The sequence below is a fragment of the Lepisma saccharinum genome, chromosome 25 (genome assembly GCF_977018435.1).
Source record: "Lepisma saccharinum chromosome 25, izLepSacc3.1, whole genome shotgun sequence".
Taxonomy (NCBI): Eukaryota; Metazoa; Arthropoda; class Insecta; order Zygentoma; family Lepismatidae; genus Lepisma; species Lepisma saccharinum.
Genome location: NC_139253.1, coordinates 1,855,112 through 1,882,096, shown reverse-complemented (window position 1 = coordinate 1,882,096; position 26,985 = coordinate 1,855,112). Strand labels below are relative to the sequence as shown.

General features: G+C 38.7%; 1 protein-coding gene across 1 annotated transcript in view; it reads left to right on the top strand.

Annotated features, from left to right (window-relative positions):
• The window catches only part of LOC145978987 (uncharacterized), a 370,418-nt gene that overhangs the window by 261,366 nt on the left and 82,067 nt on the right, over positions 1 to 26,985 (top strand). Inside the window, exons 23-25 of the mRNA XM_083112046.1 lie at positions 19,947 to 19,985; positions 23,939 to 23,959; positions 24,954 to 25,067. Of these exons, the coding sequence (XP_082968172.1) occupies positions 19,947 to 19,985; positions 23,939 to 23,959; positions 24,954 to 25,067 (174 nt within the window). The remainder of the gene's footprint in view (positions 1 to 19,946; positions 19,986 to 23,938; positions 23,960 to 24,953; positions 25,068 to 26,985) is intronic.

The following is a 26,985-nucleotide window of genomic DNA, read 5'->3' as shown; positions in this document are numbered from 1 at the left end:
ATTCCAAATAAGAAAGCGTTTTATAGCCAAGAGGATATAGTTAAAGGCGGATCTATATTCTGAAAACTTTACACAATACAGAGAAAATATATAACGAAGCTTGTATATACATTGATATATATATATATCTATATATATATAATGGATAAAAGCAAGGAAGGCCAAAAGGGCTAAGTAAAAATCAAATAAGGTAAAAGGAAACACTCACCGGACAGTAGGAAAATTCAAAATTTTCGCTAATTTATAGCATCATCGGTGTGAGAAGAAACAGAAGACGGAACCGGAAGTTGGGGTCCTGCAGAGTTGCCAGGTCCCCATTGAAGAAGAAGCGGTGCGTAGAACGAAAAAAACACTGTTTCGTCACCAGGCTCGTCGTAAACTGTGAGTGTGTAGGATGAGTTGGGAGGGAGGGCGGGAGGGTGGGTGAGGGTTGGGCATTACTGGGTGGCCTTGTTCAGGCCAGGTGGAGTGGTTGCACTCATGGCCGATATATAGGCCCTCTCCCATCTTTTGCGAACAGAGGTGTTGGCTGGTTGGGGTAGGAGGTGGATGATCGCTACCCGGAAGCAGTCGTTGAAACTGATGTTGTGGTGGTTGGTGTGGACGGCGACAGTGAAGTCCAGGTTGTGGGTGGAGGAGCGGTGGTTATTGATGCGGAGGTTGAGGGCCGTTGATGTTTCCCCCAGGTAAAAATCACCACAGATGTTGCAGGTGAGGATGTAGATAAGGTTTGAGGCATGGCAGGTCCCTTTGGGATGGAGGGTAAATTTGCCAGTGGCCGTGTGCACCTGGAGGGTGTGAGAAGTGATGAGGATGGGGCAGGTCTTGCACCTGGGTCGGTTGCATTTATGGGCAGGGGGGTGTTGGATGTGTGGTGAAGGAGTGTTGTGGACCAGGATGTTTTGGAGGTTAGGAGGGCGTTTGAAAACCACCCTGGGTTTGTCGGGAAATATGTTTTTGGTTTCGGGATCACTGTGGAGGATTGGGAGAGAGAGTGCAGTGTGTGCCTGATTTTGTTGAGGTGGGGATGATATTGGGTGATGAGTGCAGGTGGGTTGGTGGCAGCAGGTTTCTTGGTGGTAGTGGTATGTGAGGCAGCTCGTGATGTTTGCTTGGTGACCAGGATGGAGGGATATCCACGGTTAACCAGGGCCTGGTGTAGGCGGAGGTTATAATTCTGGCGGGAGGTGGGTGAAGTGTTCAGGCGCTGTCCCCTGAGGGCCAGAGAGAATGGAATTGCTTTTTTGGTGTGGAACGGGTGGGAGCTGGAGAAGTGTAGGTATTGCATGTGGTTGGTGGGTTTTATGTGGATGGAGGTAGTCAGGTGTCCTCCCTCGATGTGCACGTCCACATCCAGGAAGGTGATCTGGTTGGGGGAGTGTGTCCAGGTGAATTTTAGGGAATGGAAGTGGTTAAGTTGGTCCAGGAAGGCTGACAAGGATGGTTCTCCATGTGTCCAGAGCATGAAGATGTCGTCGATGAAGCGGAGCCAGAGGAGGGGTTGGAGGAGTTGGGTAGCCAAAAACTCTTGCTCAAGTTGGGCCATGAAGAGGTTTGCATAGGATGGGGCCATTCTGGTACCCATGGCTGTACCTCGGATCTGTAGGAAATTTTGGTTTTCAAAGGTGAAGTTGTTACAGGTGAGGACAAGGTGGGCTAGGTGGGTCAGGAAGTTGGTGCTGGGGTTGTGAGGTTTGGGTCTGCTATTGAGATAGAATTCTATGGAGCGGAGGCCATGGGAGTGAGGTATGTTGGTGTAGAGGGAAGTGACATCAATGGTGGCAAGGATGGTATTTGGGGGCAATGGTGGGAGGGTGCTGATTTTCTGGAGGAAGTGGTTGGTGTCACGGAGGTAGGAGGGCAGAGCTTTCACAAGAGGCTGGAGATGGGAGTCAACAAAGGCTGAGATTTGTTCTGTAGGTGAGTTATAGCTGGACACAATGGGTCTGCCAGGGTTGCCAGGTTTGTGGATTTTGGGCAATAGATAGAAGGTGGGTGTGCGGGGATTGTCGGGTATTAACATGGCGGTGGTACGAGCTGTTAGGCCTTCAGGTGGGCCGCGGGTGTGGATGAAGTCCCGGATTTTGGTGAGGTGTTCGACGGATAGGTCAACTGTGGTTGGTTTGTAGGTGGAGGGGTCAGCCAGCTGGCGGTTGGCTTCCGCCAGATAGTCTTGAGAGTTCAAGACCACCGTGGTGGACCCCTTGTCAGCTGGGAGGATTTTGATGTTGTGGTTGTTGCGGAGGTCTCTGAGAGCTTTCTGTTGGGGGGGGATTGAGGTTAGGTTGGTTGTGAAAGTTATTTAAGGATGAGCTGTCAGAGGTGGTGGAAATGACGGCAGTGATGTATCTTTCCAAGGGGTGGTTGGTGGGCAGGGGGGGTGGATCTTGGGAGGAGGGGGGGCTAAAGTGAAGGAGGCTCGGGTGGGTTTCACTGGTAGTAGTTTGGAGTGAGGGATTTTTGGCCCAGAAATGTTGCCATCGGAGGCTGCGAGCAAATGTGTTTATGTCAAAAAGTAGGCGGAATTGGTTGGGGGGAGTTGTGGGGGAGAAGGTGAGGCCTTTGGATAAAACACCTATTTCATCAGTGCTCAGTTTATGGCTGGATAAATTGAGAACAGTCTGGTTGTTTTTGAGTGGGTTAGGGTCATTGGTGGTCATGGATCTGGTAGGGGTGGGTTTGTCCGTGGACTGGTTGTTTCCCAAGGTGCGATGTATGGGAGTGCAGTTTTGGTTTTCAGATTGAAGTGACCCACGCCATGTACCGATCCCAGCTAAATCGCGCCCGAGATCTGTCCATTTCTATTCAATCCCTTACCAAAATCCTGTTGCTGACCCCAGGTAACCACCATCACAAAATAGACTCCTTCTGGCACACCGCCCATTCCATTGCCAGTGATCTTAACACTAAACACCTCCGAAAACTCTCCAATCTCTGCCGTCAAGCTTTTCAGACTGGCTGCACCCTTCCCCTTCCACTGCCGCCCAATTTCAGTCCCACACCAACATGCCCGCTATTACCCGACCCCCTCTACCATTGCCCACCCCTCCCACACCACCACAGACCCCCCTGAAAACCAAAACTGCACTCCCATACATCGCACCTTGGGAAACAACCAGTCCACGGACAAACCCACCCCTACCAGATCCATAACCACCAATGACCCTAACCCACTCAAAAACAACCAGACTGTACTCAATTTATCCAGCCATAAACTGAGCACTGATGAAATAGCTGTTTTATCCAAAGGCCTCACCTTCTCCCCCACAACTCCCCCCAACCAATTCCGCCTATTAAACTGAGCACTGATGAAATAGCTGTTTTATCCAAAGGCCTCACCTTCTCCCCCACAACTCCCCCCAACCAATTCCGCCTACTTTTTGACATACACACATTTGCTCGCAGCCTCCGATGGCAACATTTCTGGGCCAAAAATCCCTCACTCCAAACTACTACCAGTGACACCCACCCGAGCCTCCTCCCAAGATCCACCCCCCCTGCCCACCAACCACCCCTTGGAAAGATACATCATTGCCGTCATTTCCACCACCTCTGACAGCTCATCCTTAAATAACTTTCACAACCAACCTAACCTCAATCCCCCCCAACAGAAAGCTCTCAGAGACCTCCGCAACAACCACAACATCAAAATCCTCCCAGCTGACAAGGGGTCCACCACGGTGGTCTTGAACTCTCAAGACTACCTGGCGGAAGCCAACCGCCAGCTGGCTGACCCCTCCACCTACAAACCAACCACAGTTGACCTATCCGCCGAACACCTCACCAAAATCTGGGACTTCATCCACACCCGCGGCCCACCTGAAGGCCTAACAGCTCGTACCACCGCCATGTTAATACCCGACAATCCCCGCACACCCACCTTCTATCTATTGCCCAAAATCCACAAACCTGGCAACCCTGGCAGACCCATTGTGTCCAGCTATAACTCACCTACAGAACGAATCTCAGCCTTTGTTGACTCCCATCTCCAGCCACTTGTGAAAGCTCTGCCCTCCTACCTCCGTGACACCAACCACTTCCTCCAGAAAATCAGCACCCTCCCACCATTGCCCCCAAATACCATCCTTGCCACCATTGATGTCACTTCCCTCTACACCAACATACCTCACTCCCATGGCCTCCGCTCCATAGAATTCTATCTCAATAGCAGACCCAAACCTCACAACCGCAGCACCAACTTCCTGACCCACCTAGCCCAGATCCGAGGTACAGCCATGGGTACCAGAATGGCCCCATCCTATGCAAACCTCTTCATGGCCCAACTTGAGCAAGAGTTTTTGGCTACCCAACTCCTCCAACCCCTCCTCTGGCTCCGCTTCATCGACGACATCTTCATGCTCTGGACACATGGAGAACCATCCTTGTCAGCCTTCCTGGACCAACTTAACCACTTCCATTCCCTAAAATTCACCTGGACACACTCCCCCAACCAGATCACCTTCCTGGATGTGGACGTGCACATCGAGGGAGGACACCTGACTACCTCCATCCACATAAAACCCACCAACCACATGCAATACCTACACTTCTCCAGCTCCCACCCGTTCCACACCAAAAAAGCAATTCCATTCTCTCTGGCCCTCAGGGGACAGCGCCTGAACACTTCACCCACCTCCCGCCAGAATTATAACCTCCGCCTACACCAGGCCCTGGTTAACCGTGGATATCCCTCCATCCTGGTCACCAAGCAAACATCACGAGCTGCCTCACATACCACTACCACCAAGAAAACCTGCTGCCACCAACCCACCTGCACTCATCACCCAATATCATCCCCACCTCAACAAAATCAGGCACACACTGCACTCTCTTCTCCCAATCCTCCACAGTGATCCCGAAACCAAAAACATATTTCCCGACAAACCCAGGGTGGTTTTCAAACGCCCCCCTAAACTCCAAAACATCCTGGTCCACAACACTCCTTCACCACACATCCAACACCCCCCTGCCCATAAATGCAACCGACCCAGGTGCAAGACCTGCCCCATCCTCATCACTTCTCACACCCTCCAGGTGCACACGGCCACTGGCAAATTTACCCTCCATCCCAAAGGGACCTGCCATGCCTCAAACCTTATCTACATCCTCACCTGCAACATCTGCGGTGATTTTTACCTGGGGGAAACATCAACGGCCCTCAACCTCCGCATCAATAACCACCGCTCCTCCACCCACAACCTGGACTTCACTGTCGCCGTCCACACCAACCACCACAACATCAGTTTCAACGACTGCTTCCGGGTAGCGATCATCCACCTCCTACCCCAACCAGCCAACACCTCTGTTCGCAAAAGATGGGAGAGGGCCTATATATCGGCCATGAGTGCAACCACTCCACCTGGCCTGAACAAGGCCACCCAGTAATGCCCAACCCTCACCCACCCTCCCGCCCTCCCTCCCAACTCATCCTACACACTCACAGTTTACGACGAGCCTGGTGACGAAACAGTGTTTTTTTCGTTCTACGCACCGCTTCTTCTTCAATGGGGACCTGGCAACTCTGCAGGACCCCAACTTCCGGTTCCGTCTTCTGTTTCTTCTCACACCGATGATGCTATAAATTAGCGAAAAATTTGAGTTTTCCTACTGTCCGGTGAGTGTTTCCTTTTACCTTATTTCATTTATATATATATATATATATATATATATATATATATGTATGTATGTGTATATATATATATATATATATATATATATATATATATAAATTGAAATTATATCTTCTTCTTCTTTTCTTCTCACAATTTTGGGAAAAAGGCTCCTTCTTTTCTTCCTTCTATTTTAGGAAAAGGCTTCTTCTTCTTTTCCTACTTCTAATTTATTGTCTCTCTTTTTAAAGCGTAATTTTATTTATTACATATATGCGCTCGTTTTTCGCGCCTCTTTCGGATTATACAAACGACACAAGCTATACTTATATAAAGAGTAGGGTCGACTAAACTGACAATAGTGCCACCTCCTATGTAACGACCAAAGGGGGAATAGCCCAGGATCGCTAACAGCAAGCGCAGCCTATGGCCCAGTGCGTCTAATAAGAAGCGCAACCGTAAGTGCTTCGGGGCAATCTAATTTGACACAGCGCGACCGAGGGACGTACAAATACAAAAGCTGACGATATTCTCCTCGTCAGAGGTATTAAATCAAATTTTGATCACTAGGATCAGAAAGGAGATACATTTATGAATTCATTTGCTTACTTATTAACTTTCCTAATTGTTTCATATACGAGTATATTCTTATTTATCTTAATTGGCTATTTACAACATTTCATTCATTCCTTCTATAATTTTTATACTCTTTCTTTATACATTCTGCATTTACTATAATATATAGAATCGCTCTTCTCCGCTCCTTGTGTCTACAATGAACTCTGCTCTTCTTTACATGGCATGCTGCCATCTATCGTCGCTCTCGGGAAACATTTCTTCCATGCATTTCTCATTGTGTCGACGGAACTGGCAAACTTGCACGTGACAAACCTGATGGTGGAATACCACAAAAATAATCAAAAACATAAGCAATATTAGCTTTTTTGTAATAACAGATCCAGTGAGTAAGCACCTAGATTTTTGGAACTATCCAAATCGACTACTCCACACTCTTCTTTATATGGTCCCTTAATAGGTAGAAAATCGGACATGAAAACACCTCTGAAGTGTTTCATTCCCAATAATTCAATTACATTTTCAATATCAAATTTGAAGAGTGTTTCTATTTTTTCATATTTTCTCAAAGCATTAATACCCTTGCCTTTCTTCTCCATTGCCAGATTATGACGTTTTTGCTCTTCTAGTTCAGCTTTGCTCTTCTTTTCGTCAATAACTGTTTTGCTATAGCAGCACTACCCCCTGCTAGACTCCCCACAGCACCTAGAGTTGCTAAAATAGCTGGAATACTGAATATGAAACCACCAGAGTGTTTCTTTTTCTGTAACTCTGTAATATTTTCAACTGAGGTGTACTAAGTGTTAATTTCATTCCATGACTCTTACTCACACAAGATTTTTACCTCTCCTGTTGTTTTTTTGGTGTGTAGACTGTCTAAGGATCCTAAAGATATTAGATCTGGATAAGGTACATGGTATACAATACCTTTAGGTTTCATAATGATAGGTATATATATATATATATATATATATATAGGATTATAGATTATAGTCCCCACCCTAATTTTTGTTTTGTATTCATTACAATGGTTGTACCTAATGCTGCTATTTTTTCGCCTAATGAAGCATCTTTGCTGATTAGTCTTCCAAATGCTGCATGCTCCAATTTTTGATCAGCCTCATGACGAGCACTAAGATAACTATGAGTATTGTAGGCAATGTCATGGTCTTTATAAGCTGTATCCAAAGTATTAATTCCTCTGTCTCGTCTCTCCAGTCGTTGTTAAAGTTTGGTCCCTGGACCACAGTATTGGTAACCAGGTAATTGCATCTCAAAATGGACTTTGTAAATAATGTCACTAACTAAACCCTGATCCTTCCAGAATTTAGGATGTAGAGTATTAATAATTTTAATTAAGTATCCTATGCCTTTATTGTCATTTATAATAAAATTGGCTAGTTTAGCACTAATCATATCCACAATGCCTATTTTTTCATTATGAAAAGTATTGTTTGCCAGCTTTTTCCTCTTCTACTATGACCAACAATCTATCTATGAGTTTTCTTACATCATCCACCCACACAAACTCTTTGGGTAGAGTATTGTAGTGTTTAATGCCACTACCAGTTTTGAGTTCGTTCCATATGTAGGTTTAATCAGATTCTTGTATTTATCCCCACTGCTAGATTTAACTCTGTTCTGACTAGCATCATTGTTTTGGTATAGAGCATCACACAGTATTGAAATTTCTGAGTAACTCTTGTAATCTTCATCTGTATAATCTCTGGGGTGTTTCTTGGTGATGAGTTCGCACAGTCCCTCAGTGCCAGGATATCTAGACCAGCTATTTGCCCCACCCAAATTGACTTTAACATAATCTCCTTGAAGTGTAACTATAGATTTTCCTATTTTCCAGCCTACTCCTTCGTTAGGCTTCATGGTTGGATACAATCCAACTTTGTCAAATTTCCCAGTACTCAGGTAATCTTTTGCCAAGGGACCTAACTCAACAATGTTTTCTGATTCTCTTATGACCTTAGTTGGTGGTTGTTGGAGTACTAGAGGAGTATGAATATTGGATATTGGTGTAGGAGGACAATCTGCATAATTTCTAGCAGAAAGAGGCACTATCTCATTCATGAGATTCTTATTTTGTTCTGTAATACCCTTAATTTCTCTACCAAGACCACAGATAGCATCAATAAAATGGTTGATCCTGACGCTTGTGTTGTTCATAATCTCCTCCATTTTCAGATTTTCAGCCTTTAAATCTTTTGGGCAGATAGTCACGTAAATTAAAATTGTCTTCAATTTTATGTTTTGTCATTTTTGTTTAGGGGTTATTACAACGTCACAACGTATCTTATAATTACTCAACAATTATAAAATTGTTAATTTTGTCTATATTTTCCATTGTTTGGATTTTGAGTCATATCAATTGTAGTTAATCCAAAATCATCTTTGTTTGAACAGGAAGAGCATAATTTTGGAAATTTACTGTAGTTTAAATCTCCTCCTACATAGTCATTATATATATGTTTAAGATTGGTGTGGTCCTGACGAAACACATAAACTAGATTTGTATTATCACGAAGTAACTGTTTGGGAATCTTAGAATAAGTCTGAGCCAGATAAAAACAGTCTATTCCCTTTTGACGACCCTGAGTAAAAAAATTACGAATTTCATTTTGATTTTCTAAAATTACATCATCAAGGACTACAACTGAGTTTTCATAACAATTGTCAAGTGGTTTTATTTCTGGTTTAAAGGTAGCTATGCCCAGTCCCTCATACAGTTTCATAAGCTGCTGGTATTTGGGTTGCTCCAAACTCTTTCAAAATATGTACAGGTGTCTGCTCCTCCAGTCTAAGCAATTGGGAGCAAGCAGAAAATTATCTACAAGTACTGTAGTTTTTCCACAACCAGATGGACCTCATTGTAGGACCTTCAATGAGGCATCTGAGATTGTCAGGAAGCAACTCACCATTTTTCTCTCTAGTTTCTAGTAAACAAGGTAAACGTCTTACTACATTCCATGCTGTTGTCATAGAATTACTTGGTCGATGGTAATCCAACATTTCTCTGGAAGTCCCAGCCATTTCACTAATAACTTTTTGTTTTTTCTACGTAATACTGCCCGACCCTGTGGCCGAGTGGTTAGCACATCGCGCTGCGACGCCAAGGGTACCGGGTTCGAATCCCGGTCGGGCTTGGTTGTTTGTGAATGTCCATTCATCAATTTCATCATTTCATCACTCATCCCCATCTTCGCAAATTAGCCAAGAGGCACAAAACGCGAAGTAAAATAAACTAAATCAAATCAAATCAAATACGTAATACTTTCTCAATAAGATATGTATCTGGGTATTCAGATTTGCTAAGTTCCTCTTCACAAAAGCTTCCTTTCAATATTTCATTGCAATTGTCTTTTATTATATATGTATACCTGTTCCCTGGTAAGACTTCAACCACAGTGAAGAACTCTGTACACCAATGTTTAGTAAAACCCTTTTCAAATTAGTCTTTGAATTTACTGTTTCTTGGTTGTGTGTTGATATTTAGGACAGTAAACAGTAGAGATCAATTGTGCTTCGTCAGTTTTAGCCCCTTCAACAGGCTTCATACGTATGGTTCTATGTATAGAGTTATCGTAATTATGAACAAGATCAGATAAAATTATTACCCACTTATAATAACCTAGCAAACTAAACTGTTTCCACATATGATTTTTTAATGTCGTGTTGAATCTCTCAATTATGCTAGCTTTCAAATTACTGTATGTAGAATAATGTCTAATATCATGCTGGACCATTAATTTGGTGAATGTGGAATTGTAAAATTCTTTTCCTCTGTCTGTCTGGTGACGAGGTATTCTGCCTTGTTAAAAAAAATAGACTTAAAGACCTCAGTGACACAAGCTGCAGTTCTAGATTTCAGAGGAAGAGCCGAAGCATATTTACTGAAAGTGTCTATTATAGTATGCAATACTTAAAACCATGATTTATCTTATGTATATGTAGATTTTTAAATTTCTTGTGTTCATTTCAATCAAATCAGCCTGCCACAAATCATCAATTCCTTTTGTTACCACAGATAGTCATTTGTAGTTACGACGAGTTGGTCTGTGTACTTCATTGAGTCTGGAAAGAGAAGATTACATAAAGAGATTATCCTGAGGATACAATTGTTTGATTTCAAATAATAATTGGTCACCAGTTTCAACATTAAAAACAGAAAATTCTTTATCTTCATGTATTTTATGTTTATTTGTAGTATCATCCCAATATGCTATTTGTATTTGAAGTGCTCTGAACACAACATCTTTTCTTCGTATGGTGAAGAGTAGCACCTCAAATTGTTTTCCCTTTTTCAAATATCCAAATTTTAAAAATTGAATAGTACCATTGAGGAATAATGCATGAGTTTGTGTATAGGGATATAATTTGTAAATATTACCAGCCTTAACACATGTCAAGTGCCCTCGTGTATTTGGAATACTGTGAAGTCTGACAATCTCAACAGAGAATAAATGACTAGATTTTACGTCATCCAATCTGCTCAGCAGTGGTTCCAAGTGTTCCCCTATAGTACTCACAACCTCGTCATAGCCAGGTTTGATTCTTATATCTACATAGAGTTCTTAAATTGCTCTTTAAAATCATGGAGCTGGGTGGTAAAACTTGATAAGGCTGATTCTTGATTTGTTTCTATAGTCCCAATTTGAAGCTTAATATTTGAAATAATTTGCTGTAAGCTCTCTACAACCCTTAATTTGGAGCTCTGGCTAGAGACATCATGTACTTGGCTTCTGATTTCCATAAATAATGAGTGAATTTCACTGACAATTTGGTTGGTGGGCAAAGTAGCAATAGTTTCTTGAATTTGTGCAATTTCCACCTGAATGTTTTTAATATCTTCAGATTTCAGTATTCGATTTACTGCTATTTTTACAGCTCTCAGTTCCTGAGAAGTAGGTAAGCTAGTTACAGTATTTTGGAGTGTTGTCAAAGCATTTTTTACAGAATGTAGCTCAGTGGCTTCAGCTACAGTATTCAGAGCATCTTGGAGTTGTATTATGTCATTTTGTGTAGGTGTTGATTGCTGAAGTGTTTCTAATTTGCTTTGTATGTCATGTATCAAATGATGGAAATGGGATAATTCAGATTCAGTGTTCAGATTTTCCAGCTTAGTAATTTGTTGTTGGACTATACTCAGAGTTTCAGTAAGGTCTGGTAATTTTGATTCTAGTATTTCTTGGACACTCATTACTTTATTTTTCATAGTTGCCAAAGTATCCTCAATGTGGGCTATGGTACTTTGAATTTTCCCAAAATCCTCGTAAGTCTCAAGCTGGAGTTTGATGTTAGTAACATTACGAGCAATGACATTAAGTTCACTGGAGGAGGGTAGATTATTTATAAAATATTCCAATATTTGAAGTTTGGCTTGGACTTCAGTTATAGCAGTGAACAGCTCATCTGCTTGTAGTTCAATTTTTATATTTTCGACTGTATGAATCTCAAAGGATTGAAACTGCTCAAATCAGCAATTATACTATCATAATCTTGTTGAGTTTTGATACTCTGGATGATTGCTTGTAGTTCTGTACGAATACTGTTTGTTTCATTATTTAATTGTTGTTGTAGGTGTTCCACATTAGTAGTCTGGGCTTGTCTGAATCTCTGAAGCTCATTTTTTAATTTGCCTACATTCTCTTCTAAGTTTTGAAGATTTTCCTTTGTGGCCAAATTAGTATATTTTTGCAGTAAGGATTTGAGTTTATCATCAATTTTGAGAATGGGATCCAGCCACTGAGACTGGAGGCTAGCTATCTCAGATTGGAGACTAGAGTTGAGAGTTTCCTGTAATGCTCGTAGATCAGTACGTAATTTTTTGACTCTAATATCAAGTACAAGAATTTCATCAATGTGATCATTGTGTTATGTATGAACAAAAATATCATTAGGCATTTTGATAATGGTTTATTATAGGATAGATGATATTTAACTCCAAAACAGAGGTATGAGTTTGTCATAATCTCCCAGCAACTGTATATACAAACAATCATTTGCAGATATATCGTATGTAGTGACAATATCCATTTTATCATATTTAATACGATATATATTACTCCCAGTATATATTTTTCTCTCACCCTTGTTCTCAGGATTTATAGTAAATTGTAGTTTCCCACCAATGGGGAATTTGTAATAATTTAGATTGTTATTGAAGATATAAAATATTTTACCAGTATCATCATTATCTTCTGTTAGGATACTGTTCAAGTGGATAATTAGCAGTCCATTTAGTTTAGACAAGAGATTAGTAAAATTTGGTGAGACTATCTGAACAGGCACTTCCATAGCTTGTTTTTCTAAACCCAAACAGATTCATGGTTATTATATTGGCAAATATTACATTGGTTGCTATCTCTCAGGTGAGAGTGACCCCATGGTAATGTGTGTATCTCACATGAGAGACTCTGTCTCTTGTCATCTTCTGAATCCAGGGTAATTTTTCTTATTTTGTTTGTGGTTAATATATGATCAACACTTTGGATTCTCTTCTGCTCCCTCAGTTTGGGATAGTATTGAGACAGTTGTAATAATCATCAAAGGAGAGTTTATTCTCTACTATAGTTCTACTTACTCCCTTAGCTTTTTTGATATTGTATCTCTCTAATCTAATTGCATACATCTTTGCTCGTAATCCAATAAACTCTTTAATAATATCATTACTTTTTCATATTTTTGTTTGCCAGGTATTGTTTTATTGTTAGAAGGAATATCTAAAGTAGGAGGGTATGAAGATGTATCAAAATAATCAAACAACTTAGGGTATGTTATGTCTTCATACAGATTAGGTGTTTTGAGATGATATATAAAACTATCTGTATCCATATACAGAAGAGATAGATAATTTTTTATAAAAAAGGTTCCATTGTATCATAATTAAGCTGCACCATGTGTAGCTTGGACATATCCAGAACTGTAGCTCCAACTTACATAGGTTTGTTAAATTCGATCCATGGCTTTTCCATTTGAAAAAGTAACAAATCTTCATGATATATTGTTCTCAATTTGAATTTTAGATATGTCGCCAACTTATTAAACTTATTTGGATCAGAGACTAGTTTTACATCTACATGCTTCCTAATATTCTCCATGGTCTTACCATAGACAGCATAATTAATCAATTTGAAGAAATCCTTATCTAAATCTGAAGTAGCATCTGTTCTGTATCTTGTGTTTGTTTCAATATAAGGCCTTAACCACTGTGAATGTTTGAATCCAAGAACTCTTCCAATTTGCACTACATGAACATTTTTCTCCATTAAAAATTTGAGATTCTTATAGGGAATAATATATCTTTTTTCAGATTCAAGGGTCATCAGAAGCTTCTTCTGTATTTTGATTTGGCAAATCAGAAAATAGGTTATGCAACCCATGAGGGAAATCAAGATCCACCTCAGCAGAAATAAAACATACTTAGTATCATCAAAATTTTGTATGTCTATTGATGTAGGATCTATCCACTGAAAATCACCATAGGGGAGTTTCTGAATAATTGAATAACCTTAAAAATTATTTACATTAACATAGAATATGCAGCTAGAAGGTTCATTTGGATTATATAATTTTGTCATATGTGTATTGTTGGCCCTCGCATATATTTGTGTGAATTGTACCATACCCCACGTATAGCATTCTCTATAAAAAGAAACATGTCCACATCTGAAATCATCTCCAGCTAAATTTTTGTTTTGTGCAAGATAGCTAACCAAGCTAACCCTGGGAGACTGTTAAAATGTGCAGGGTCCAATTCATAGATATTCATAGACAATTTTCTAAAAGCTGGGAATGCGTCAGCAAGAATGGTCACATCCAACTTTAGATAAGCATCATGGTAATCTCCCAGTGTCCTACACTCTAATTTCTTCCACATCAGTTGTGCATGATGGTAATCTTTGTCTGTAATATTCTTTTCTCTGAGTTAGCTGTTTGGAGGAAGAGATTCATCATTAAACTTAGTATAGTCAGTTACATATTCATGTGGATAGACCAATTTTTGTCTAATATGTTCTATGTCTAAGCCAGGAAAACTATTAGTTGTAATTTGGAATTTGTCATTAGATAGTTTGCTGGCAAGAGCATCCAGGTCAGCAGACAGAAATCGCATGGAGTCCGAAAATCTCATCTTAATAGTACTGTTCTCAGAAATTTTTACTGTTTTGCTAAGACTAATGTATCTCTCTTGATTTTGCGCTAGAACATCTATGTGCTCTCTATCATAACTTAGATGCCTAATTAAATAGTGGAAATCATAACCACTGCCATTATGACAGAATATGGGAATAAATTTGTCTCTTTGCATTTTGAGATAACTGCTATTGCACAAAATACCCAAATTTTCTCCCGTGAAATGACAATGGTGATAAACTTTCATATTATCATCTGTAAAATATGAATTACACTGTGGGCAGATCTCAGCTGTATCATATAATTGCTCTTCAGCAGCAGATAATGGTACTCTTGGTTTTGACACAGATAACACTTTACCAATTTCCTTACTTCTTTTATTTTTTGGAAAAAGTGTTTGACAGCATTAGGTCCTCTATATTCATAAGGCTCATTACGTTTTAATGAATTACGGCACAAAACTACATATCCATAACTACAGACCTCATGGAGCTGATAAGGTGTAGTAGAAGAGATTTCAGGATCAGGGTCTGGATAGTTGAATGGTTTGAGAAATGCCTCAAAATCTGCTATTATTATAACTGGATGCTCCAACAGGGCCTTGTGTTGTTTGAATTTCTCAACTTCTTTTGGTTTGGGCATAGGCTTGTTCTCTCCACAGTATTGTTTGTGGTCTTCAAGTTTCTTGTTAGCAATTTCTGGATTATTACATTTGACATAGTTCTGTTGAATACGATTATCAAATGTAGTGAAACACCTATGACAAATCTTGATTTCCCTGGGATATTTAGTTATTTGGCTTCTAACCAGACGAGAGAGATTGCGAAAAAGGCAGTAAGGGAAATTCTTGTCATCTGAAATAAGTAACAAATTGATGACATCAGCATTATCATCATTGAGAGTACTTATTCTAAAAGGATATATAAAATTATTATTTGTATAAGTATACACATTGAGTACCAAGGATTATTCTACCTGTTTTTCAAATTTTGTTATATCAAATATAGCAACAGGATATTGGATAACTGACATAGCTTGCTTAAACTTTCATGCTATATATAGAGTATAATGATGAACTAGCTCTGGATTGTCTTTCCCAGGAACTGGATAAAGTTTTGCCAAGACACACAGAATCAACTTCTTCTTTTTATTTTTATATTGACCACTGCTTTCTTATTTTGAATATTCACTGGAAGATGGACATAAGTAGAAGCAGAAAAGGGTGAGAATTTACTTATTTTCAGTTTCAGTTTGTGTGGTCTCCCACATAATTTCCAACTAGATCCTTTAGCCTCAAATTCCTCATGTTTTCTGAGTAATGTGTCCATAAGCTGAGCATAGATTTGTTCCAAATTATCTATATCACTCAAATATAGAGTTTGGGTTTTGGAACAGTGGCAAGATGTATGACGTGTTTCATCAGGTGTCTCATATTCAGAGGATAGAGTAGTATTAAACTTGATAGATTTATTTTTAAGTTCATTTCTCAGAAGTTCTATTATTAATGATTTTATGTTCTTCAAGAAATTGTTGATATCACAGTGTGACTGATTTAAAGGAGTAATCATTGAGTTGACCATTGAAAGCTGTTGCACTAGGAGTGGTCTAAAATCTACTCTGTTTTGGTTCAGGACCATCAGTTGGAGATATATCTGCTTCTGTTTTCTAGGATTAGTCTGGCTAGTTGATGGTTGAGATTCACAACTCTTCTTATGTCTGTCTAGATTAGGTATGCTAATAAGATTTCCACAATAGGGACAGGGTTCGGTTGGTAATTTAGGATCTTTTGATTTACCAGTACATATTGCCAAGTGTTTTGCCAAATTTGTTTTAGATATGAATTTACCACAACTATACCATTCAGTCTTACAAGTAGGATTTACCATTGTTTTTATTTGGTATTTATATATATATAAATTGTTTCTGGATATATTACGACTCTAGAGGGTGTGAATATTTCAATCTCACTTGGGGATAATATATTTAGCACAAACGTGGCCGCGGTGGCTCAGTCGGTAACGCGTCTGACTACCATGCTAAAGGTCCCGGGTTCGATCCCCGGCTGGTTCAAATCTGGGAACTTTTTTAACGTTGGAAGCGACCCCGGCTCCTACCCAGCGTTGAATAACATGGGTACCTGGGGGAAACCCTGGGGGGTAAAGGCGGTCAGGGGCGTGATGCTGATCACATCACCCCCACTCACGACCGGATCAAGAAAGTGTGGGACGTTACCCCCACACCCCCTATACGCCTTCATGACGTGGTGCTATGCACAGGGGAACACTTTACCTTTACCTTTTACAAACATTTTAAGAAAATTGAATATAAACTAGTATATGCTTAAGTATATCAAAAATAGTAAAATATTTTGGGTACTGTTTATTATATATATATTTTGCTAGAGACACTAGTCTATAAGGTAAAAAAGTAAAGTGCTCCCCTGTGCTTAGCACCACGCCATGAAGGCGTATAGGGGGTGTGGGGATAACGTCCCACACTTTTTTGATCCGGTCGTGAGTGGGGGTGATGTGATCAGCATCACGCCCCTGACCGCCTTTACCCCCCAGGGTTTCCCCCAGGTACCCATGTTATTCAACGCTGGGTAGGAGCCGGGGTCGCTTCCAACGTTAAAAAAGTTCCCAGATTTGAACCAGCCGGTGATCGAACCCGGGACCTTTAGCATGGTAGTCAGACGCGTTACCGACTGAGCCACCGCGGCCACATGAGACACTAGTCTATGCTTAAGTATATCAAAAATAGTAAAATATTTTAGTTATTAGTATTTATATATATATAGAAAAAGAGACCATACAGACCAATCTTGGCAATACTGGCATGACCGGAAGTAGGTAAAATCGGAAGTAGATGAAACCGGAAATGGGCATGGTCAAAAAATTCATGAGCTCATAAAATCTACAAGAGCGGAGGAAAAAGGGAAAGAGGAGAAGCATACTAATATATATATATATATATATATATATATATATATATCGTATTAATCTATAAGATTATATTTTATTTAAAAAAAAAATTGGATGCTTAATGTTGACCAGGGCATTCACTTGTTTACTCCAGTTGTCTGAACCTCTGTGGTATGTGAATAAATGCACAGTGTTGTGCTATGCAAACTTCCTGATGTATTCAGGATATAGGAAGTTCCATCAGGTTTATGGAGTCAGATGTTTGCAATAGAGGTAGTAGAAATCACAATTCGGCGTGGAGGAAGGTCTCCATGGGCTGAGTGATATAGAGGTGCGACAGACGGAGAAGGGACTGACTTTGGTTTTGGACTGAGGAGAGAGAGAGGAGCTTGGAGAAAGGACTTAAGGGAAAGCAAGGCAAGTCCTGGTCAACGAGCAACGAAGCATTGAGAGGTCTTAGTTTTATTTTATTCGACGTTACTTTGAATTTATCATCACTCTTCAGATCGACAGGTAATTATCCTAACCCAGGCATGATTCAGGTTCGAAGGTTCATAAAACCGAATGAGTGACCATTGTCTTTTCTAGTTGTTAAGCTATTTAGTTTTAGTTGTGCCTTTCGCACTGCCAAGCATTTGACTTGTCGTGTCAATGACGAGTGCTTTCATCATTGAGGATGAATGATGAATAAGTCACATCACCCATTGATTTATTGTGGGAGTGACTGGTTGTTTTGATCCCCATCATTCTTTAGAATGATACCATATATACACTCACAAACAATCAACAAAAAAAAGGGTCACATGACCCTGTAAGTAGAATATTCCCAAGCCAGATATTCAAGAATGTTAATCATCATAGTACGATGATTTAGAATTCGTAGCATGATTAGACAATTTGCTACACCTATGAATTAGCTAAATCCACCAGAAGATATGAAAATATAGCTTAATTTAATCCAAATAGGCTATGGTATCAAACGACCTTGGACAAGGTCGTCCGTAGAAACAATCAACTTTTTCCACTGGAATACGTTGAGTTTGATGTAACCCTAGGTACATACATAATTACTCGTACAGAGCCCATATGATGGATACATAGTGAACACAATAACATATATTTCTGTAATATAGAGATAGAAATTATGTATAATAAAGAAACTTTTATAATGTAAAAAGTATTAGTGGCAATGAGAAACTGTTGCCAACATTGAAAAGAGCTATGTTGGAAATTTTAAATCAACTTATGTGCATGGGCAACGTGGAGATAAGTCGCGCGCCAATGCGCATTCGCAGAAAAGTCACGCCACGCTGTGAAGAGCGAGTCACAATGTCGACGGCTCAGCAAAAAGGTTTTCTTTGTGTTGTCGCTTGTGGAATGTAAATTTGGCGTGTGTGTGCAGCGCCTTCCACCGAGGACAGCTGCTCCAAGTTACCTGTCAATTATGAAATGGGACAAACAACATAGAGAGACTGGAAGTCTGCTGTCAAAAGCAGGTAAGATGCCAAACGTAAAGTGTCAGAGGAGAACGTTGAACGCATTCGAGAACGTATTCCAAAGCAGTCCGCTCAAATCCATCAGACAAGCTAGTGTGCAACTAAGCATCCCACCAACAACTGTGCATACCGTGCTTCACAAAAGATTGCACCTACGGGCATACAAGATGCAACTCCATCAGAAGATTTTGCCGAATGACAGAAAAGTGTGACAAAAGTTTGCTATTGAAATGTTAGAAAAGATTGAAACTGACACATATATATGTAAAAATATATTTAAATATATTTATTATATATATATATATGTATGTACACAAACACACACACACACACACACACACACACACACTTTATCACACCATATCATTAGGAAATTCCGTGTTTAAGCTTAGGTCGTTGTGTTACTAGTGGTTTTACTGAGGTCCCTTAGGATTAGAGAAAAGAAGTCAATGGTTTTATTCTTCATTAGCAATTTATTGTACTTGTTACACATTCTCCACACTGGAGATATCTTTTCAATTTCCGACCTAACCACCTTTATAACAAAAACTTCGTTCTTGAGTCTAGTTTTCGACGACAGGATTCGAAAATTTATCTGGCAGAGTAGATGTTCAGCATCTACTTTGTGAGTTAACAACATCCACAAGAATACTATTTCCTGACACAGATTTATAAACCGACTTTCATATATTAGGTTGTCGTAGTGTTAAAATGTGGGATAAACTTTCTGAAATTTGTATTTTTAAAATCTAGGAAATCTCGACTGGACTCTTACAATTGCTACACTGTACTTTGTTGTATCTCTATTCCATATAACAGATGCATATTCGAGTTCTGATCTTTCATATAAATGATACAAAACTTTCAGTGTCTCTATACTCTTGAAATTACTCTCCATCCTAAGAATAAACCCACGTTTCTTGAACGCTTCACTAATTATTTGTTCTAGGTGTTTATTAAAAGTAAGATATCAATAAAAAATAACCCCTAAATCTTTGACTGTAAATTTTCTTGCTAGAGTATGGCTATATATTTGATACTAAAATTCAACTGGGTTTTTCTTTAGAGTATATATTACAAAATGGCATTTATTGATATTTAGTGTTAAATCATTGTTTATGGTCCACGTTTCTAACTTTTTAATGTCATTTTGAAGTTGAACACTTGTCATCTTGTTTGCTTATTTTCCTGTAAAATTTCAGGTCATATGCAAACAGCAAGAGCATTTTCAGGTGAATCAGGCAAGTCGTTAGTAAATAATGTGTCGTTAGTAAATAATGTGAAAAGAAGCGGTCTGTGGTTAGCCGCTGAGGTACTCCTGAGGTGACTCTTATCTCGGAGGATGTGTCGCCTTTTTACGTCACGTACTGCTTACGATTCTGCAAATAGGAGCGAACAATTGGCGCAGTGGTTCAGAAATATTCAAGCATGTTAATTTACTTAATAGGATATCGTGGTTAACCAAGTCGAACATTTTGCAAATGTCTGTATATATTGCGGCAACTTGACCTCCTTCGTCCAATGTTGAACTAATAAAATTGGTAATATCGGAGAGATTGGTCGATACCGATCTACGTGGTACAAAGCAATGCTGAAACGATGATATTACAGGTTTTACGTGCGTAAATATATAACAGTGCACGATTTCTTCGAATATTATTGCTGGGACTGATAGTATACTTATTAGTCGGTAGTTTTCTACGTCATTAGCGTTATTGCTTTTGGGAAGTGGACAAATTGCCGTGGCTTTCCATTTTTCATGAAATTTGTGTTTTGCAAGAATTAAATTGAAAAATAGATATAACTTGTATTTCAACATATCACTCCAACCTTTAACTACATAGGGCGGTATCTTGTCCGGTCCGGCTGATTTCTTAGGTTTTAAGTTTTTAATTGATTTTTCTGTGTCTTTAATTCCTATCTCTGTAATATTAAGATTATCCAAAGTTTCATATTTTTTATGGTTAGGCAATACTTTCATGTCATATCTGGTGGCATCTTTTTTATACACCGACTGAAAATGCTGTGCAATGTTGAACGTCGGTCTGACAACATTTTATCTTTGAACTGTACAGGATCTTTGTTGCTTTTCCTGCGTTTATTTGTAACAGACGACCAAACCTGGGTGCTATCTTTTGCAATATTTATTTCCAAATTAGCAACATAACTGTTGTATGCACCAATAATTTCCTTCCTAACTATTGTTCTAAATTCGCTAAATGTATTGTAGTTGTATGGAAAGTCTCACGCCTGGTTTTTACACTTCATGTGGTGGTAATGTTTTCTACTTATATTGTTAATAATGCCGCTCGTAAACCAGCAACGATACTGTATTTTGCGGCTTTTCTTTAAGGGCACGCATTCATCGAATATTTTATATATTGTTTACATCTTTTCTCTTCTTGTAGACAGTAACCTGTCTTCGCTCTACCAGTTACTTGTTCCGATACTGCCACAGACGAATACGATGCAAAAATATATAAAAAAACTAACAATAGGGTTCAATCGAAATACACATCTTCGAATAACTACAATACAATTTCTTGTTATTATTCTGTACCATGGATATAAAGGAAACTCAGTTATTTTCTATTTTTTATAAAGGATAGTACAGAGGTTCCGTTATATACAGGGTGTCTCAAAAGTAATAGCGCAAACTGAGACAGGTGAAAGTACACGATAATAGAAGCAAAAAAGTCTTAGTAAACATGGGTCTGCAAACGAGTCGTTTTCCAGATAATTGCGAATGTGTGATTACAAGCCGCCGCTGACTTCATTGTTTGTAAACGTCATCTTATTTGGTAAAATGCTAATAATGTGTGCGAATGTGTGGGTACAAGCCGTCACTAATTTTAATGTTTGTTAACGTCGTCCTACTTCGTAAAATACGAATAATACGGTATGAAAAATTAGGAAATCTCATTGCTTTCATTGAACATTCTACCTACTTTAACCAGGAATACAGTACACTTTAGTGTGTTCTACATTACAATTACTGTACACTCGTACCTGTTAAAGGAGGTGTTCAAAGTGTCGTCCTCTCATCTGGATGCAATACTGAACGCGATTCTGCATTGACTTTCGAATTCTTTCGAACATCCCCGGATCATTTCGGAATTGGTCACAATCATGTACAGATGTACAATTCTCTGTTCCAGTTCTTCAACCGTGTCAACGGGAGTGTTGTACACTACGCTTTTGAGGTGACCCCAGACCAAAAAATCCAAAGGATTTAGATCCGGTGACCTTGTCGACCACGGTACAGGCCCGCTTCGACCTACCCATCTTTGATGATATCTGTGAGTTAGATGTCGTCTCACAGCAGCAGCAAAATGTGCCGGTGCTCCATCATGCATGTACCACATACTCTGCCGTGGATCAAGGAGAACATCCTCAAGCAATCTTGGAAGATCATGCCGCAAAAACCGAAGGTACCTCGGTCCATTGAGTCTTCTTGGAAGAATGTGTGGTCCAAAGAGACGATCACCTAGTACCCCTAACAACACATTCAATGAGAAACGTTGCTGAAGTGGTGCCTCATGAACAGCATGTGGCTTTAGTACTCTCCAAACATGAGAATTATGAAAATTAAAAATACCATCGCGTGTGAACCCCGCTTCGTCTGTAAATAAAATGTTACTTGCAAAACGAGGGTTGAGTACAACCTGTTGTTGCATCCATTGACAAAACGTCACTCTAGGAACACAATCCGTATCACTGAGACACTGAACTCGCGGGAGGTGGTAAGGGTGGAGTGAATTGCGATGTTAAATTCTCCATGCATTACTGCGGCTTACTGCCACTTGTGCGGCAATTCTCCTCGTCGAGGTTCCACTATTTTTTCCACTCTTGCACTCTCAATATGCTAAACCTTATCTACAAAAGAAAAGAAAACTTTCCTTGGCCGTCAGTTTTGGAACCCAATCGCTGCCACTATTCTTCCGATAATATTTTACGCAGCCGATCCACTAGTTTTTCACCTTCTTGCACAGGCTCATTCATCTAATTAACTCTCATGTCAATGCTAATCATTTTTGATATTATCTTATATCAATCAGTTTTAAAAAGACTTAAAATTGCTTCCATGTTTTTTGGAACCATACATAGGTATGATTTCATAGAAAGGTTTTTGTGGTAAATAGTCTTGTAAAATATTTGAACAGTTTGATTCAGTTTTGTAGTGAACCTACTATGCAAATGTTTGTTGAGTGTGTTAATGAAACTATAAACACTTCAGTAACTTTTCTTGTAGTGAAAACAAAACATCCTGGATGAACAAACTATACAATTATAAATTAAAATATTTTTGCAGAAATTGTTAGCTGAACTATGGGAATTCTCTTAACGATAGTTTGCAAAATATCAGCTGGCATATTTACTTACGGTCTAATGATAATGACATTATTTACTATTGTACGATTGTAGAGACGATTCCACTCAGGTAAAAAAGGTAAACATGGGATAGCAAAAATGGGGCAGGCAAGGCCGGCTGGGCTCATTGACAAAGTCTAATCGGAACTGGACCTAGTTTAAAATAGTATCTGAACCACTGTGCATTGTGCCTCCACCGGGTATACAACCCGAGACCAGTAGATTTTAAAATCACCAATCATTTCATATATTTGCTGACATTACGACAAGGTTGTTGATAAGTAACATGAAGTTGTAGGCATTTGAGGATACATTGAATTCACATCTGGAGTTATTTATTGAAATAATTCAAAAGACGGATGAGAATCATCAGTTTCTTGTATGAACTTAATACTTATTACATGCAACTAAATTAATTAAAAATTAAAAGTCCACATAATATATCATACCTAGGCTATTTACTTATGAGTAGCGTCAAATTTTACATTATTTCTCAAACTTTTGCTCCAATTGGTAGATCTCTATGAAAAAAGAATTAATATTCATTCACACAATCCTCTTCATAATAACATATACCACAATCATAATCATTTCTTGTCTGTGGAATTAGTACAAAGGAACTGATCTAATTTTTTCTTTTACTTCCTCGCAAGGGACTATAATTTATTCCTCTCCTTATACCTCATATAAATGTTTAACACTAACATTCATATAGATTTTCAATTATAATTATGAAAGTCACACATTTGCATATTTATAAATATATATAGTTGTATTATATTGTGTCTTGATTAATTATCTTTTTATATTTAATATTTTCAAGGACATTCACCTCATAATCAAGGTATGCGTCACATTTTTATTGACTGCTCTTTATTATATTTCATTTTTATTAAAAAATAATATTTCAAACATTGAAGTTTCACTATATAAATATAATTCTTGTATATCTTAGTTTGCGAAAATATAGATATAAATAACAAATAAACCTAATAGTGTTGCATGTAAGATTTGAAATCTGTAGTTTTTAGGAACAAATTGGATTTATTAGATTTGCTGGGTATTTTCACACACATGTAAGCTGAAACAAATCACAATACAGAATGGTGTATCAAATATATAACACAAATATTAATAATTTAATTAAGAAGGTAATATTTATTTTCTTTCCTGAACTTAAAAATCTCGTTGACAATATACACTAGATAATAATAATATATGTATATAAAAATCAGATTTGTCATTTGAATCTCGAACCCGAGAGTTAATATTATTTAACTTTGAATATGTGATGTCATAGAAAGTAAAAAAAAACAACAAAAAAAAAAACTACACAGTTGTATATTATTAAGCACTAACCGTTCCAAAATACTGTCAAATTTAGACGCTATATGCGTAAGAAATTAACTATCAAATTTTAATATTTATGGTGAAACGCACATAAAAATACACTGATATACAGTTTAATAGTTCCCAAATAATTATTATGCTTTTGATTGATTGATTTAATTTGTCTTATTTCGCTTTTCTGCCAATCGTGGAGACGAGGATGAAATATGATGAAATTGATGAAGGGACACTAACAAGGAACACCCATGCCATTCGACTCGGGGTTCCTGGTGTCGTAGTGTGCTGTGATGGCCACTTCGCTACGGAGGTCGGCAAATTAAAAGCTAATAATAACCTTTTTCGCATGAAGAAAATATTATTTAAATTTCCAAAATATCTTTCACAATTGTTTTGCGTTATTCAGAGAAAGATATCAAAGCAGTAAAGTTGTAAGAGTCATTAATTACAAAATATTTATGTAAATAAGTTGTCATTATCGAATGTTTCAGAACTCTGCTGGAGGTGTACCAGCAGTGGCGAATGTGAGATAGACTTCCAACACCCAGGAGATTGTAGTGAACACGGATTGTATAAATATGCTAATCAATGCAGGAGAGAATGTGGTAAGTGTCATGGCGTCGTGTTTCTATATATGTGAAAGTGGACAAACAAGGATCATTTTATTGTATTCCATGTATCACTTATGAAATGAAATTAAAGGAAAAACTATGCACAATTTGGATTTATGAATACAACCATCCGTTTCATGGCTTTTAAATAATATATTTTTTGTCAAACTTATTAATTTTCTACATTAAATTTGCTGACCAAGGCAGTTTATTAAGATTTAAAAACACTTCACATGTAACGTTTCTACCCTCTATCAGGGTTGTCCTCAGGCGAATTATCTTACTATGAACACTGGTCTACATATGAATTATGTTTGTGCTGACTTAGATATTTTAACTGATTCTATATAATTTGAGGTCGCTGATTCCGAATATGTAGTCAGAAAAAGTGTATCACGTCACAATTTTTCACATATCACATTTGAAAATTTTCACAATATTATAATACTGGGCTAAACTCCAACAATTTTCCACATAGAAACTATAGGACTATACATAGGTGGTAGCTGATAACAGGTATTAAGTTGCATTGTTTCACAAGTCACATTTCAAAATTTTCAGAAAATTATATCCCGCTACATTCCAACAGCACTTGCATAGAGTATGCGACGTAGTCGGATAGATGTCCATGCAGAGTATCACGTCACATTGTTTAACAAACATACCTTTCTATTTTCTCAATAGGAAGTTCTTAATGGACAAAACGTTTAGGCAATTCCGGAAAATTGATCAATTTGTTTCACGAGCACATACAGTCAACACCTGATGCCAGTACTTATGCTAAACTTAACATACACCACAGAATAGCACAAGATGCATACCTACTTAGGCAAAAATTTTCGTTTCTTTGATTTTCTGGAGTAGGTGGCCTCAGGAACGTCACGCTGCAAGCACCAGCAATAGTCGGCCATCTTGTTTTCATTCCATCTTCCCTGATATCGGTGCTCCATGGTTTTTATGTCTTGGTGGAAGAATTCGCCCTGTTCTTCACTTACGGCACCAAGATTGGACGGAAATACCTCTAAGTGGCTGTGCAGGAAGTGAAGCATGACACTCATATTTACTCCTTACTTTTGAAATGTCATCAACAAATTTTCAACTAGAATCTCGTAGTTGTGCGCCCTGAAGTTTCCAAGAAAGTTTGTAATGACATCAGAAAAGGCACACCATGCATCTTTTTCTGCGCGGTTCGTTATTTGTAAGAATTATTCATTTTTCATTAGCATCCTTATCTGAGGACCATCAAAAATACCTGCTTTTACTTTCTTATGCGTCAATGCAGGAAATTTTGAGCAAATGTATTTAAAGCAAGCCCCATTCTTATCCAGAGCTTTTACATACTGCTTCATTAATCCCAACTTAATGTGCAGTGGAGTAAGTAACACTTTCTTAGGATCAACAATCGGCTTGTTCTGGATGTTTTTCGCCCCGACTTCAAAGCTTCTCCTGGCAGGCCATAGTCTGCGTACCCAATGTTTGTTCCTTGCTCGACTGTCCAATAAACACAAAAAGCATGGATATTTCGTGAAACCTGCTTGTTGACCAAGTAACATTGAAATAACCTTGAGATCACCGCACACAAGCCAACTGTCATTTGCATACTATATCTTTCGAAGCAGTTCTTTCATTGTTTTGTAGCTTTCCTTCAAATGTACGGAGTGGCCAACAGGAATGGATGCTAACTTACTGCCATTATGCAGCAACACACACTTCAAACTCCTCTTCGAGCTATCAATAAAAAACCTCCATTCTTCTGCATTATACGTACATCCCATAGCTTCAATTAGTCCCTTCACATCTGTACAATAGACATGTTCTTCGTCTCTTTGAAAATATCTTAATAGATGCCTCTCTCTGTCCCGATACATGAAGATTGTTCCAGACGCTAACATATTTCTTTACTTTAGTCTAG